At 46.4% G+C, this 15,929-nt stretch overlaps 2 protein-coding genes across 4 annotated transcripts in view; one reads left to right on the forward strand and one right to left on the reverse strand.

Moving 5' to 3' along the window:
* The window catches only part of ANKRD49 (ankyrin repeat domain 49), a 3,173-nt gene extending 3,007 nt beyond the window's left edge, over positions 1–166 (reverse strand). The window contains exon 1 of one of the 3 annotated variants that reach the window (XM_019530325.1): positions 104–166. The gene's annotated coding sequence lies outside the window, so the exon portion shown is untranslated. Of the gene's footprint in view, positions 1–50 lie in introns of all 3 variants that reach the window. The other 2 variants (XM_019530324.1, XM_019530323.1) reach the window with 2 other exon arrangements.
* Positions 167–313: 147 nt separating this feature from the next.
* The window catches only part of MRE11 (MRE11 homolog, double strand break repair nuclease), a 37,959-nt gene continuing 22,343 nt past the window's right edge, over positions 314–15,929 (forward strand). The window contains exons 1-9 of the mRNA XM_019530321.1: positions 314–419; positions 1,895–2,027; positions 4,605–4,765; positions 9,098–9,185; positions 9,946–10,087; positions 12,287–12,401; positions 14,059–14,244; positions 15,155–15,326; positions 15,810–15,890. Coding sequence (XP_019385866.1) covers positions 400–419; positions 1,895–2,027; positions 4,605–4,765; positions 9,098–9,185; positions 9,946–10,087; positions 12,287–12,401; positions 14,059–14,244; positions 15,155–15,326; positions 15,810–15,890 — 1,098 coding nt within the window. The 5' untranslated portion in view covers positions 314–399. The remainder of the gene's footprint in view (positions 420–1,894; positions 2,028–4,604; positions 4,766–9,097; positions 9,186–9,945; positions 10,088–12,286; positions 12,402–14,058; positions 14,245–15,154; positions 15,327–15,809; positions 15,891–15,929) is intronic.

Here is a 15,929-nt window from a genome sequence, read left to right on the forward strand (position 1 = left end):
CCTCCCCTCCCCGGCGTCCGCAGGGCGAGCCCTGCCCGCCTCGTGCCCACCCGCGTCTCCAGGCCACGGGGCGGAGCCAGCACCACCCCCCTCCGGAAACCACCTGGAACAGGAACACTTCCGGCCGACGCTCACTACCCCCATCCCTCGGCTTCACGGGCGGATGGTGAGCGCGGGATTTGGGTCGGGGCCGTTCTCGCGAGAGGATGCGCGCGCCTCCGCGTTGCTATGGGAACCGGAGGTGCGGCTGGGCCTAGAGCCCCTGCGCTAGGCGCCGCCTGAGCGGGGCGGGGCGAGCGCTCGGCACAAGGCCTGTCTGCCTCCGCCTCAACTTCAGCGTCCGTGTCCGCTCCCGCTCGTCCCCGGCCGCGCCTCCTTCGTCCCGCCACCCCTCTCGACATGGGGCCCGGCACTGCACAGTGAGTTCCCGGGGGGCGCCCGCGCCGCGGGGGGCGGGCGGCGTGGGGGAGGGGCAGGGATTTATCAGGCAAGGTTGAGGTGGGCTATTTAGGAGGTGTTAGGACGCTAGCGGTGTTTCTGAACTCTGCGCTGCTCTGACGTCCTTTGCAGGGTGCAAAGAGGTAAGCGTAGGTGCATCTCTGCCCGCTTGCTCCTCCTTCCTCCCCCTGACTGCCCCGTCCCTGGTCGAGGACGTCAGCACATATTTGTGTCCCCCCGGCTCCTCCTCCTCAGCCCCCTCTGCACTCAGCAACGCTCAGCCCTGCGCCAGGAGGTGCACTGCAGTAAACGAGTTAGTTTTGGAAACGGGGTGCTGCTCAGTTCCCCAAAGTTTTGGAAGAGTGTGCAGAGTCTAAAATGAATGAGAGCCACTGCTCGGTAGGTTATTTTAATACTTTATTGGCTTTTGTAACTTACTGAGTTAATCTTCTTTTTGTTCCCTGTGGTTTGTTTGTTTGTTTGTTTGTTTTATAGAAGATATTTTGCTCTCCTGCAAGCTGCCCCTTGCCTTTCATAGACGTTAGGGCTGGAAGGGACCTCGGGAGATCATCGAGTCCAGCCCCCCACCCAAAGGGCAGGAAGTCAGCTGGGGTCATAGGATCCCAGCAAAATAAGCATCCAATTTGCTCTTGAAGGTGTTCAGTGTAGGTGCTTGAACCACCTCCAATAGCAGGCTATTCCAGACCTTGGGGGCTCAGACAGTAAAGAAATTCTTCCTTTTGTCCAGCCTGAAACGGTCTCGCAGTAGTTTCTGACCGTTCGACCTCGTCATCCCTTGGGGTGCTCTGGTGAACAAACGTTCCCCCAGGAACTGGTGATCACCCCTGATAAACCAGGAGGCCATCAGATCACCCTTTGAACCTGTGCTTTTCCAGGCTAAAGAGCCCCATGGCTCTCAGCCTGTCCTTGTAAGGTCTGTTTTCCTGACTTCTGATCATGTGCGTGGCTCTTCTCTGGACTCTCTCAAGCTTCTCCATATCCTTTTTGAATTGTGGAGCCCAAAACTGGACATAGTACTCCAGCTGCAGCCTCACCAAGGCTGAGTACAAGGGGAGAATGACGTCCTGGGATTTGCTTGAGAAGTATCTATGGATGCAAGCCAGCATTTTGGTCGATCTATTAGCCGCAGCATCACATTGCAGGCGCATGTTCATCTTGTGGTCAATGATGACCCCCCAAGTCTCTTTCTTCCGTAGTGCTAGCCAGCGTAGCACTGCCGAGCCTATAAGGATGCTGCAGGTTTTTCCTCCCAAGGTGGAGAACCTTGCATTTTTCAGTGTCAAACACCTTCTTTGTTGGGAAGGAAAGTGTATACGTCTCATAATAAAGCTGTTAACCAATTTTTTTACCACAGTAATCATAAATGACTACTTAGTATTTTTTTCCTAAAATATATAAAAATAAAATAATTGTAATAATTTTCTGTTTCATTCAGGGATGATGAAAATACTTTTAAAATCCTGGTGGCTACTGACATTCACCTTGGATACCTGGAGAAGGATCCAGTTCGTGGAAATGATACGTTTGTAACTTTTGATGAAATTTTGAGACATGCTCAAGAAAATGAAGTAAGTGGTCTTATTGCCATGTTAAAAATAAAGCACTGAGATTTAGACCTTGGATGTTTTTCAGAAAATATTACAAAGTGTTCCTTATACCATAATTGAAGGTTGTTAGAGTTAATTGTAGTGGTGAAGTAAATGGGATTTAAGTGCTACGTTGACTTTAAGTGCCATTAAAAATACAACTTGGGTTTCCCAGTTGCTTAAGATATGGACTTGTGAGCAACCTGTTAGAGGATAAAGAGCTGTTGGGTGTTACTGCATGTCAGCTGCTGTGTGGAATTGTCCATGTTTCATAGGTTTCATAGACATTAGGGCTCGAAGGGACCTTGGAAGATTATCGAGTCCAGCCCCCTAATGTCAAGCAGGAAGTCAGGTAGTGTCAAAGGATCCCAGCAAGATAGGCATCCAAATCTTTCTTAAAAGAGTCCAGAGTAGTTGCTTGCATGAACTCTGGAGGGAGTCCGTTCCAGGCCTTGGGGGCTCAGGCAGTAAAGAAATTTTTCCTTATGTCAAGCCGAAAACTGATGCCTGGGTTTCCTCCAGAAACAGCAGGTTTCCCCTTGCAGGTGGGCAGCCTTTTAGCTTGCAAGGGGTCCTGCTTGGGGCCGCTGAGAGCGGGACACAGGGGGCCCATGTACATGTGTGTGGCTGCACACATGCACGTGGCCAGGAATACAGCCGGGCAGTGTGGACTGCAGCTCCCTGCAGGTAAGTCTGTAGAGGCGGAAAGGTGTAGCTGGGCAGATCGAGGTCTCCAGAATGAAGGAGTGAGTGGGGCTGGTCTGGGGATGCTGCCTACCCAGGGCAGTGCATGGGAACCTGGGCCAAGGCAGGGAATAGGACAGTGCCATGGGCAGCTTGTTTAGGAGGGCATAAAAGGGGACAGTTCCCCACTGCTGTGTGTACCTTCCCAGGGGAGGCATGGTGGGGGGCATGTGCCCCCTCCATATTTGTGCCCAGGGTGGATACCAGTTGCCCACTGTGGACTTGGGGCTTTCCACCCTGCTGCCTTTCCCTCGGGAGGCCTGCACTGGCTATGTGCCCCTCACCCACTTGGCAGCAGTAGGGGCAATGAATTGTGCTTGCTGCTGCCAGGCAGGCAAGGGATGTGGCCCATGTGTGGTTCCTGGGGCAAAGGCAGCAGGGCAGAGAGCCCTGAGCCCACAGCAGACAGATGGCCCACATCCACCCTTACCCTATTCGGCTTTGCTCCAGCTGTGGCAGGAGGGTGAGGGGAGGTGGGGAGCAGAGGCAGGCATGTGTCATCCTACTCTCAGCCCTACCAGGTCCTGCTCTTCCTGGGGCCGGGTCCATTCAGCCTCCTCCATGGGGCACGGAAGCTTGCTCTGCCCTGGCAGTAGTAGCACCAGGAGGGGAGTGGACCCTTCCTTCTGGAGTCCAGCACCGGGGACCTGGGGCCCAACTGTGGGGGAGGAATGGCCCAGTTTCTTCAGGCCTGGAATAGTCCCGTGGCCCTGACATGGGCAGAGGGAGGAGACCAGAGAGCCTGGCCCAGAGACTACCCAGTTGTGTGCAGCTGGGAAGGCTCACAGCTTCCCTTCTCAGCCCTGCTGGGCAGGCTCAAGCAGTTGACCCTTGGCAGTTTTACATGTGTTTTGGGGATGGGAGGAGTGGCGCTTTAATTAGAGCAACTGTGAGAGCTGCTCCAATTTAAGTGCCACAGCGTGTCATATATCATCACTCTCACACTTAAAAATGGTGGTGGCAGTACTTGAACTAAAGCTCATTCAACAAGCTTTAGTTCAAGCACCCCTGCCCCCATTTTTAAGCACCAGGATGCTGATACATGTGATACAAGAGGCTGCTGAAGCATGCCAAAAAAAGGGTTTGTGTTAGTAGTTTAAAATGCCTTGCATTATTACTAAATATCAGTTATCGGATTGGCTATCTGTATTGGCTGAGAGAATTTTTTTATCGGTGCACCCCTAGTTATGGAGGGATGCACTGAGTCAAAAAAGTTTGAGAACCACTGCTTTTATGGTAAGTTGTTCATATGTCCATACCCTTAGGCACTTTTGAAAATGTTATCTCTATTTTTAGGAGTCTTGTTTCCCAAATATTTAAATGGATTCTTTGTCATCCTGGTAAAGATGGTTTTGTTGAATGAATGTTTATCTAACTCAAAGTTCTTCGGCATCCCTATTAAATGTGTGCAAATTAAATGTTTATGATTTAGCTACAGTAAAAATTCTGGACTTTTCTTTGTAAAATACTTTAATTCAGTTAAAAATTTTAGTGTGTTATTCTTGTAAAAGCTAGTTGGCATCTTATTAGTTTGTTTTAACTGGTGTACCCTTTTGTAATTTTCATTTTTCCCCTTAAATAGAACTTTTATATTGTTATGGAGAATAATTTTTAAATTGCAAAGTGTAAGCATAGACATTTGAGGCTTACTGGTTTTTATAATTTATACATAAGGCATTTATATAGAATCCTAGATAAACTCCATGCATGCACTTCTTTGTAAAACTAGTAATTTTACAAGACCACTTGGGGAATTAGTATTAAGATTTTATAAAATACCATTTGAATATAACCCAAATTTTGGTACTTGTACAGGTGGACTTTATTTTATTAGGTGGGGATCTCTTTCATGAAAACAAACCCTCAAGAAAAACACTACATACTACCTTTGAGATATTAAGAAAATACTGTATGGGAGATCGTCCTGTGCAGTTTGAAATTGTGAGTGACCAGTCAGTCAATTTCAGTTTTAGCAAGTAAGTATATTTACTACAAATTTTGAAATAACTGTTTTTTCAATTAACTAATTTGTTATTGTGAACTTTGATTCCACAAGCTGCTTTGTGGATGGACTCTCCTATTTTCAAAAAGGGAGGAACCAGGAAACTATAGGCTTTTTAGTCTTACCTTGGTCCTGGGGAAGCTCTTTGAGAGAATTATGCAGGAGCACACCTGCAAGGGACGAGCAAGGGAAAGGGGCAACCAACCTGGGTTCATTAGAGGCAGGTCCTGTCAGACCAACCTGGTGGCCTTTTACAACCAGGTCACAAAATCCTTGGACACAGGTGTCGTGGTGGATGTAGTCTTTCTGGACTTGGAAGGCCTTTGACACCGTCTCTCACTCCATCCTAAGTAAAAAATTAGGCAACTGTGGTGTTGATGCCTTCACAGTCAGATGGGTCACAAATTGGCTGGAGGGCTGCACTGAGAGAGTGGTGGTGTATGGGTCATTTTCAACCTGGAGGGACGTGGACAGTGGTTCCCCAGGGCTCGGTCCATGGGCCCGCACTGTTCAACATCTTCATCAGCAACTTGGATGAGGGTGTGAAAAATACCTTGTTCAAATTTGCAGTTGACGCTGAGATGTGGGGAGAACTGGGCATGGTAGAGGAGAGGGACAGGCTGCAACTAGATTTGGACAGGTTCCAGGGGTTGGCGGATGAGAACAGGATGGATTTCAACGGTGACAAATGCAAGGTATTGCACCTGCGGAGGAAGAACCAGCAGCATACCTACAGGCTGGGAAACTCCCTTCTCATCAGTGCAGAGGCAGAAAAGGATCTTGGAGTCATTATCTATTCCAACATGAACATGGGCCACCAATGTGAGGACGCGGTCAGTAAGGCCAACCGCACTTTGTCATGCATCCATAGATGCATCATGAGCAGGTGCAAGGAGGTGATCCTCCCCCTCTATGCAACATTTGTCAGGCCGCAGTTGGAGTACTGTGTCCAGTTCTGGGTGCTGCACTTCAGGAGGGATGTGGACAGCATGGAGAGGGTCCAGAGGAGGGCCGCTCTCATGATTGGGGGCAGCAAGGCAAGCCTTATGAGGGGAGGCTATGGAACCTGAACCTGTTCAACCTTTACAAGAGAAGGCTGAGAGGGGATCTGGTGGCTATATAAACTGGCCAAGGGGGACCAGCAGGCAGTGGGAGAGTCCCTGCTTCCCTGAGCACTACTGGGAGTAACAAGGAGTAACGGCTATAAGTTGACTGAGAGTAGGTTCAGGCTAGACATCAGGAGGCACTACTTCACAGTCAGGACGGCTAGGATCTGGAACCAATTTCCAAGGGAAGTGGTGCTTGCTCCTACCCTGTGGGGCTTCAAAAGGAGGCTAGATAATTACTGAGCCGGGGTCATTTGACCCCCAGCATTCTTTCCTGCCCATGGCAGAGCGTCAGACTTGGTGATCTGCTTAGGTCCCTTCCAACCCTACCAACTGAAACTGAAATCTCTGGGTCTTCCTGCCATCTCAGAGGTTTACTTTTGTGGAGCAGCTTGTAGGATTGAGTTCTCTCTCTGAGAACTTTAGTTTCTTTAAATAATCTTATGATCTACCATGACCAAAGTATGATTATGTGTGTGTGTTTGTGCGTGGCTGTTGTAATTTTTAAGCATAATGCATAGTGAAAATCAGATAATTGTGTTTTTTTCCAGTCTAGACTAATTCCAGAGCCCTGCCTTTCTCCTCAGCATTTCCTACTGGTTAGGTTAGACAGTGCCCATCATGTCTTCTGCAAATCCTGTTCTATAGGCCCTTTGGGTACCTATTCATGAGCAGCGAGGCTGTTTCGATGCATTAATCAAGTCTGCTGAAGCGTACTAATTACTGCACTTTGGGACGCACTGTGCCACTCAGGCTGTCACCCTGGGTCTTGGCATTGCATGCAGGGACCATGCACTGGGCTGTGCCAGGTCCTGCCTCCATGCAACTGGTCCAGCCTGGCCTGATGGTGCATGGCGTCCTTGTGGGGGAGCGAGTTGGGGGTGGCATGTCCTGCTGGAACCGGGGGACCTACCCCTCCTGAGCAGTCCCCCTCCCCCCACACATAGCCCCCCCGCCCCAAACCACCCTCCCCCTTCAAATTTCACCTCCACAAATCCTACAGCCACCCACAAACCCCACGCACACCCTCCCCCCTGAACCATATCTACCCCTACAAATCTTACACTTTGCATGCCCGGCCAGCCACATGGGAACCTGCTGGCAGGAGCTGTGGCTGCAGGGGCAACTGCAGCCCTGCCTCCGCCCACACCAGTGCTAGGACATGCAGCTCCAGCCTGGGGGGCATGATGGGCTGGGGGGAGGGGTGGAGGTAGGAGCAGGGGTGTGTCAGAGAGAGTTGGGAGTGGGGGGAGCGCCCCAGGTAGGAGAGGTCTCCAAAGCCACACATAGACCCCCACCCTCCTAGAGCAGCCAGTGCAAGGGGGTCTGGCCTGGGAAGAAAGGGCCCATCTCAGTCCCTGATCCCCAGTCGAGGGCTTCCCAGGAGCTACATGGGTCAGGGAGAAGAACGGCAAGGGATGGTGCTGCTCAGAGCCACAATGCAGTGGGTGGGACAGCTGCAGCTGGATTCATGTCCTGGTGCTGGGCAGAGCTGTGGCTGGGAGGGAGCTAGTGGGGGAAGGCAGGGGCTGTGGGTCAGGAGTGAGGGGATGGGGGGGTGATAGAGGCTGTGGGTTGAGAGTGGGGGGCAAGGCACTGGCATGTCAGTGCTGCTCAGTGCCATACACCCTGGTGAGTGAAGGGGGTAGGGGCAGCTTAATTTTTTCTATGACAAGCCCCCGTTCCTTCCCCACCCCCACAAAGTAAATGCCAAAGTGTATAGGTATTTAGAACCCAATTTATTAGTATGATAGAGGCACTGGTAGGCTTCCAAATTGCTTTAAACTTGTAAATATATCAATAAAACATTGTCCAACCATTCTCTCTGTATATAGTGGCATTTAACTTTAATAGTGAAAGGACATGAATTTGGGGTATTTGAATTTAGATAATTTGGGTTTCTTATTGGAGAACTTGTAATTTTTAAATGGGGAACACCAGGATCTCTGTTGGTGAGACAAGTGGCAAGACCTGGGCAGGTGAGCCTTTCCAGGGATGGTACTGGGGGGCCAGCTGGAGGGCAGACAGAGGTGGTCGGCCTCCTGGCTATTTGGGACCAAGAGGGTACGCTCTGACAGTTCAAAGCGGGCCACCATAAGAAGCAGATCTTCTGGGCGATAGCTGCTCAGATGGCACAGCGGGAGCACCAGAAGACATGACAGTAATGCTGTCTGATGGCCAGTTGTGCAGCCATGGCCCACTGGCAGCTGGCTCAGAGGTGCAGGAGGCTCTGTTGCAGTTCTCATACCACAGCCTAGGAGGCCTTGCAGTCCCCATCCAGATCTGGCAGGCGTGCAGCCTCGGGGCCACAGGTGCAAAGGGGTGGCTGTTGTCGCAGGTGGCAGCAGGTTACAGCTAGGCAGCAGCCCCGACTGCCAGATTGCTGCAGTAGGTAGAGGGTGCAGGGGCCACTCCAGGTTAAGGATGCTTCAGCAGTCCAGCTGGCACAAGGGGCTGGTATCCTCAGCTCCCAAGTGGCTGGGCCTCAAGCTCCTGAGGGCAAATAGTCCTGAGCTGCTTGTCAGGGCAGGTTTTTATACTGCTGGGGCCAGCACAGGTGCTGGCCCCAGGCCCTAGCTCCTCCTTCCTGAAGATGTGGGGGGAGCTGGGCAGGGTCACTTTGCCCCCAGTGGCACAATTTGCCCTACGCCAAAGTAAATGTTCAGGCATGTGTGCTGAGGCGAACATCTCTTGCACAAATTTGTGCTGCTCCTATTTGAGCTGCTGCAAGCTCACATGCCTGCATGTGTGGATGCGCCCAGTGGCAGGGCACCAAAATTTAATCTTTGCGAAGCTCAGGATTTACAAATTGTTAAACTAAGATAAGCTGTGGAATAGCAGATGCATGGGAAATCCCTGCCATTTTTATGTTGCAGTAACTTGTTTGTTTTTAGTGTCTACTGTGAATCGAGCCCTAAGTTACTTCAGTGTTGCACAGAAAATCTGTGGCAAAGCAGGGACTTGAAAACAAATCCTAGCATAGTGGCCAACCAATAGATTATTTATTTGGAAAATGTGAAATAATCTATTTCACAGTTCTGCTGATTTATTTATTTATCTCTGCCCCCCCCTCCCCATTCCCACTAATTTAGGGTAATCGTCTCACAATAGTAATACTTTTTTATGCTTTTTTTTTTTTTTTGTATAGAGAGAACTTGCAAAGACATTTTAAGTCATTTTTTTCCCCTCCTTTTATTTAGGTTTCCATGGGTGAACTACCAGGATGGGAATCTCAACATTTCTATTCCCGTTTTTAGTATCCATGGTAATCATGATGATCCCACCGGGGTAATTATCTTAATGATAAAGAAATTACAGTGTTGAGAAATATTCTTTTCCCTTTTTCATTATAAGCATTTGAATCATTTCAGTCCTCTTTCTTTCTTTCTTTGTTTTCTTTTTTAATCACTTTTCCCCCACAGTCCTCTGCTTTGCTCATGTCACGCTCAGACCACATCCACTTTGAAAATGGACCATAAGAAACCATTATGATCTTTTAATTTATTCTAGGATCCAACTTTATAGTTGAGATAAAGGCACTATTGATGGAGAGAAGTAACAGATATTCAAAGAATATTAAATTTAGGTGTAGAAGCTAACTTTTTTTTCCTCATAAGGCAAAAGATTCAGTATCCTGACTTGTAATGTGACTCCTTTTTGTCTATGTATTAGCTGTATTCTAGCCTGATGTACTTTGGTTGTATTTTTTACTAAATTTTAATTGGATTATTTTTACAAAATAACAAAATATTTTTAGTTTAAACCCCTCCCAATTGTTGCTAATAATTAGGCACCTATTCTTTAAATTATTTTTCTTATAGATTTTAATTTTGCATTTTACATAATGTATAATAGCAGGATTTTGCTTATGTTGTACAACAAAGATGAACCTTTTTAATAAGAGCAAAAATAACTTTGACTGCTTTCCATGAGTTACCATTTAACCAAGTTGGATTCTGTTCAGATTTTCTTTTATGATATTTGAGAGATTATTACTGTTTGTGTGAAGGCAAATTGATTAACTTTCTGTTCTTTATTATATGTGTAGGCAGATGCACTGTGTGCACTGGATATTTTAAGCTGTGCAGGATTGCTGAATCATTTTGGACGTTCGGTGTCTGTAGAGAAGATAGATATTAGTCCCCTTTTACTTCGCAAAGGCAGCACAAAAATTGCTCTGTATGGATTAGGTAAGCTTCCTATTTGCCAGACTTTGGTTAATCCTCCTGCATATTTCTGAGGCACGTGTAGGCCCCTGTTTTTTAGTACAGTTTTTTTAGTGCAGTACCAACACGTCCATTCCTACTGAGATTCTTATTCTGGTTTAATTTAAAGCCAGTGAGCCAGGTACATACTGTACACTGGAAATGTGGTGTGTATAAGTTGTGCTTTTCTGCCATGACCTTGCAACAATAGGCCATGTGTGCCCTGTGAGCTCTAAGAATCCATTTTTGTAATTCACTCACCAACGGAAGGCAAGCGTCCAAGAAACAGGTTGTACAGAATTCGCATGTCTGCTCACTGCCATTTTCATGCTTCTCACACTATTCCAACTGAGTACCTGTGAAAAGAAAATTTTCTTTTCTTTAGTTGGCCATATTGGTTTATAAAGCCCTTAATCATGTCTGTTCTGCGTAGAATTACATCATCCTCTGAGCCCTGTTCACCTTAGAATTGATTTCTTAACAATGCCATCTTCTATTGCTATGCCTTTGGGATATCATGTTTGTTGCGGTATTTCCTATGATATATTTGCTTATTACACATTCTCGTCCCTTGCTCCTGAATGAAACCCCTTTCATCCTCTGCTTCCTTATTATTTGTGTTCTCTTGTACATCACTTTGTTTTTGTTGGCAAATACAAAACCTCTCAGCACACAGACTTATCTTTTTGTTTGCTTAGGCATCTTATCCAAATACTATTTCATGCTAAATTCATAAACGATACCAGGAGCTGGACAAGAATCTAGGTTTTCCCCTTCCCTCTCCACTTCTTCCCTCCTCATTAGCAGAGTAACCTCCTCACATGGCTTATAAATTTAAGCTCCCTCTTCCTTGTTCTCTCTTTTGCTTATCGTGTCCTCAGCTCAGCCTAGTCCCAAGTCTAGTGGTTAGGATACTTTCTTGGGAGATGAAAGATGTGGATTTGAACCCTCCTCAGGCTGTGCAGTTCTTGACCTCTGAGTGACCCAAGTTGGTTTCTGGCAGAAAGCATAGGTGCCCACTAGGTTGCCAAAAGCATAGGGGCCAACATCTAGGTGGGTTAGCCTGGGTTTCTGTTAGGAGTGCACTGATAATGATTTTCTTGGCCGATACCAACAGCCGATGTATTAACCAGCCATATCAGCTGATGCTGATCTGATAGCTGATTTTACAGGAATGCAGTACAGCAACATGGAGAGCAGCATCTGGCCGATAAGTTGTGGGGGGGAGGGGGAAGGGCCATGGGAATGCACATCAAGGTCTTCAGTGGTGAGGGAGGGAGTGGGGGAGGGGTGGGTGCTGCCCAGTCAGGGTGGTGAATGCGAGTTGGGCTGGGAGTGGGATGGAGCTACAGGCGGCTTGTCTGGGGAGTGGAGTGGCTCCCTGCCACTGCATGCATCCCTGGCGGAGGCAAGAGGGGCATGGGCCCTCTTTGGACTTGTGTGTGAGGCGAGGGCAGACTGCTCGCTGTGCGCTTGGAGCCAGAGGTTGCACCGGCCTTTTCCCAGCAGTGGGGGGGCTGGTTTGGGCCTGTGCCTGGGGCAGGCAGTGGCAGTGCTGGGAGGGGTGGCTGCAGGGTGAGCTATAGCCACCTAAAATTCCCTGTAGCCACCCCTTTCAGCGCCGTCACCTGCCCTGAGCACAGCCCCAGCGCAGCCTTTGGCCCTGAGCCCGCAGCAAGCAGCCTACAGTTGCCCCATGTACAAAACTGGGGGAGGAGCATATGCCACCCATGCCTCCTCTGGGGGAGCCGCTCATAGCTCTGTCCTGCTCCCAGCCCCAGGGTTGTCTGGCCCCAGGGTTTCCCTTGCTGGGCAGCACCTGCCTCTGCCCTTGCCCCTGCTTCACTCCCTCCTTCATTGTGGGGGGGTCTCGATTTGCATCTCCCCATAGACTTACTGACAGGATGCTGCTCTTCAAGCTGCCTGGTTACATTCCTGTCCGTGTGCATGCTGCACCTGTGCACATGCACGCAACATTTATCAGTGACATTATGAGCTACACTGGCCAAAAAGAGCTGATTGCCAATAATGTTAATTTTCCTAAAGTAGTTAAGGGATCTAAACCCTGTTGACACTAATAATTTACCATTGGTCTCAATGATAAGTTACACACCTATATACCTTTGTGGATATCGCCCTTGGCATACTGGGTAACAGATTAACGTTTTGCTCCATCCATTCCAGGGGCTATTCCAGATGAGAGGTTGTATCGTATGTTTGTTAGTAAGCAAGTAACTATGCTGAGGCCAAAAGAAGATGAAGATAGCTGGTTTAATTTGTTCGTGATTCATCAAAACAGGTAATCCAATTGACTGGAGTTTGATTTTGGTATGTAAATATACAGTTAATGCAACAAAACATTAAAAAAGCTATTCAGGAATACTATGCAAGGAAGTGACAGTATAGAGAGAAGCAAAACTTGCTTAATGTTGTGGTGATTTCTGCAGCTAGACCAGTTGGATAGAAAGGTGTAAAGGAGCAAAAACATAAGTGAGAAGTCAGTCACTGAATTAAAACAGTGAAAAGAGCACAACCCTATTAGTAGCTTTTTACAGTTAGAATAAAATTGCCTGCCATAAAAACAGCTGTTGAATTTCTGTTTTGTCCTATTTTAATATGCATTAGGGCTGTGAGAAGCTTCTGTTGCTGATTTGATTCAGCGGCCAAATCTCCGAATCGAATTGGGAGAGCCATTAATCTCTCTGAATTGAATCCGAACCCTCCAAATGGATTTGAAGAAATTCGATGATTCGGCTGTAGACAGAGCTTGAAAGGTTTTTTACATACCTATGGGTACTAGGTGGCTTATCAATGCGGAGGTGGTGGGAGGGCACCTGGGGTCCCTCCCTTGGCTGATTGCCAAGCGGGGGAGGGAGGGAGGTTCCGCCGCTGAGCTTGTGGGGGGTCCCCATGCTCCTGTGGGATGCTCTGTCTGCCCCACCATTGCAGCATTCACGAGCCACGCCTGGTACCTCGAGGTATGTAGAAAAAACATTTAAAGCTGTGTCTGTGACCAAATTGCTGATTCTTCAAATTGGCATAGACTCTTCAGATTCGGATTCAGCCAGATCGAATCAGGACAGTGATCCAAATCAACGAATCAAATCACTGTCTCTGATTCGGACTGAATCTGAATTGAACACAGCCCATTTTGCACACCCCCAGTATGCATGCGTAATACACACAAGTCTAGATATAAGGTTGTATACTAAAGGTGGAATAACTCAGCTGCTGATTTTAATGTTCCAGTTTCTCAACTTATTTGACTGTGAAGGTGAGTTTAGAAGTTCCCATGCTTTTCTTTGCATGTTTTGTTATAAAAACCTATCTACTGCAGGGAATTGGACCTGCCTGTGCTGTTCCTGCCTGCAGTGTTTTGCTAGGGAAATGAGGAGGCAGAAGTCTATGAATATTGCACAGAAAGCACAATTTTCCAGGCATCTTTAGTAAAAACATTTTTGCTGAATTGGGTTACTTACTTGTCAGTGCCTTTTAGTAATTGGGGTTTAGGGGGGAATTCCCTTAAAGTGAGGGAAGTAGAGAAATTTCAAAGAAGTTTAAAAGCAAAATGAAATTTATGAAAGATTGAAAAGTCTGCATGAAAGAAGAATGAGAAACAGATAAAACAATTGAAACAGAAAAAGTCCAAATACCCAGGAGGAGGAACAGAAAAAGGGAATGCATTTTACTAAAAGTTTTAGGAGAGAGATTATATTTCCAAGGTCATTAATTTTGTGGGTTTTTCCCAACTACTTTCTTTTAAACACAGAAAAATAACTTTTTAAAAAACAATAAAAGCAGTATTTGTCATAACATTTAATGAATATATCATATCTATGGAGGGAATAAATATTGTAAAATACAAAATAAACATTAACTGAAGTATCTTTAAATTCACAACTTTTTTTTCCTTTAAAACAATGCTTGTTTTAATTCTTTCTTTTTCTTTTGAACAGGAGTAAACATGGAGCCACGAATTACATTCCAGAACAGTTTTTAGATGATTTTATTGACCTTGTTATTTGGGGTCATGAACATGAGTGTAAAATAGCACCCACCAGAAATGAACAGCAACTTTTCTATGTATCACAGCCAGGAAGTTCAGTAGTTACTTCTCTATCACCAGGGGAAGCTGTGAAAAAGTATGTTTTGATTTTTCTGTTTAATTTTTTTCTCTTTTCTATTTTTCTTGCATGCTGGAAAAGTCAGCAAAAGGCTTCCCAGAGTCTAACTGTCCATAGGGCTAATATGGTTAAAAACTGCTTGGTTCTGTATCCACCAGCAAACAAAGGAGTCATGTGGCTAGCATTATGTCCATCCAACTTTGACTAGGGATGTAAATATTGTTAAAAAATCTCTCAGCCCTTTGACAGGATGGGAAAGAGGTGGTAGCAAGCCCAGCCAGACAACACATGAATCCCCTGCTGGGAGGCAAGAAGCACCTGTGAAGGAGAAGCTAACTGGTTAATTGATGCATTAGGCCCTTCACTGTTTTCCTCTTTAACCTCAGGCTGTAGGTACTAATCCCCCTTGCTCCTCCCTTTCCCTTCCTCCCTCTGTTGCCTTCTGCTTTCCTGTTCCTGCTGGGGCACTGCATAGCTTTTCTTCCTCCCCTTCTCTACCAGGCTGTGCCACACTCCACCTCACTCACTGGACTAATTGATTAATTGTTTAACTTTTCACATCCCTAACTTTGACTCAGCCTAATTGGCTGACTAACCATTTGCAGCTGTGTTCCTGGGTGTGACATATGGAATGAGTCAAGAGCAGTGCTTGAGTTTACCATACTCCCAAACTGTGTTAAGCAGAACACCTCTCATATCACTCCAGCATGTGCAGTTTTGCATTCTTGTGGAAGAGCGAAGCACAATCTGGCCACGTGAATTCAAACTTAGTGAGGGCGGTGTCTTGGGTAGAGTTTTGAGAACACTGTGACTGCTGAATGATATTCGGTGAGGTTGATTAATTTTCTAAAATTAAGTCATTTAGAAAATTATGGATTCTGTGACTCTTCTGTGTCCCTTTTATACTAACTTATTCATTTCATTATAGGCACATTGGTTTGCTGCACATTAAAGGAAAGAGAATGAACATGCAGAAGATTCCTCTTGAGACAGTACGATGTTTCTATATAGAAGATATTGTCCTTGCCAATCATCCAGACATTTTTAACCCAGATGATCCTAAAGTAACTGAAAAAATACAAGCATTTTGTATGGAAAAGGTAATTTCCTTTTATGATATCAGTTCACTTGACCCGGGGGCGCATCTTGCTTCTCCTTCTGTCTGCTGCTTGCACACCGGATGACAGAATAAAGTTCTCCACTACTGGTCTCTGCCTCTGTATAGGGCTTCACTGGCTGTGCTTAGAGTAGTCAGTCATGAAGTATTATGATTATCTGATAAGCATATTGAACCATATAAGATATTAAAACATACACATACCCTAGCTCATTTTAGTGCTGGTGTTGTTATCAATCTTATGTGAGAGGAGCTTTTCAGTTTACATGCATTTTTGGCCAGATTTTACCCTGTCTTTATGCACATCAGAGAGTAGAGTTTGACTCTCTATTTAAATGGCCATATTTTTTCTAACTGGGTTAGTTTTAAACGGTACCTTAAAACCTCTGGGTAGCTACAACAAGAGCAAATAATTGGAATTAAAGACTAATTTTATAGTAAGACCTTTCAATTTGTGCTTTTTTAGGTTGATGCAATGCTGGACAAGTCAGAAAGGGAACGTCTAGGAAGTCCACGTCAGCCAGAAAAGCCCCTCATAAGATTACGAGTAAGGCTCAGTTGTTTTATTCTAAAACTCCAGTTACTT

The sequence above is a fragment of the Crocodylus porosus genome, unplaced genomic scaffold (assembly GCF_001723895.1).
Source record: "Crocodylus porosus isolate Cpor-Errol unplaced genomic scaffold, CroPor_comp1, whole genome shotgun sequence".
NCBI classification, from domain to species: Eukaryota; Metazoa; Chordata; order Crocodylia; family Crocodylidae; genus Crocodylus; species Crocodylus porosus.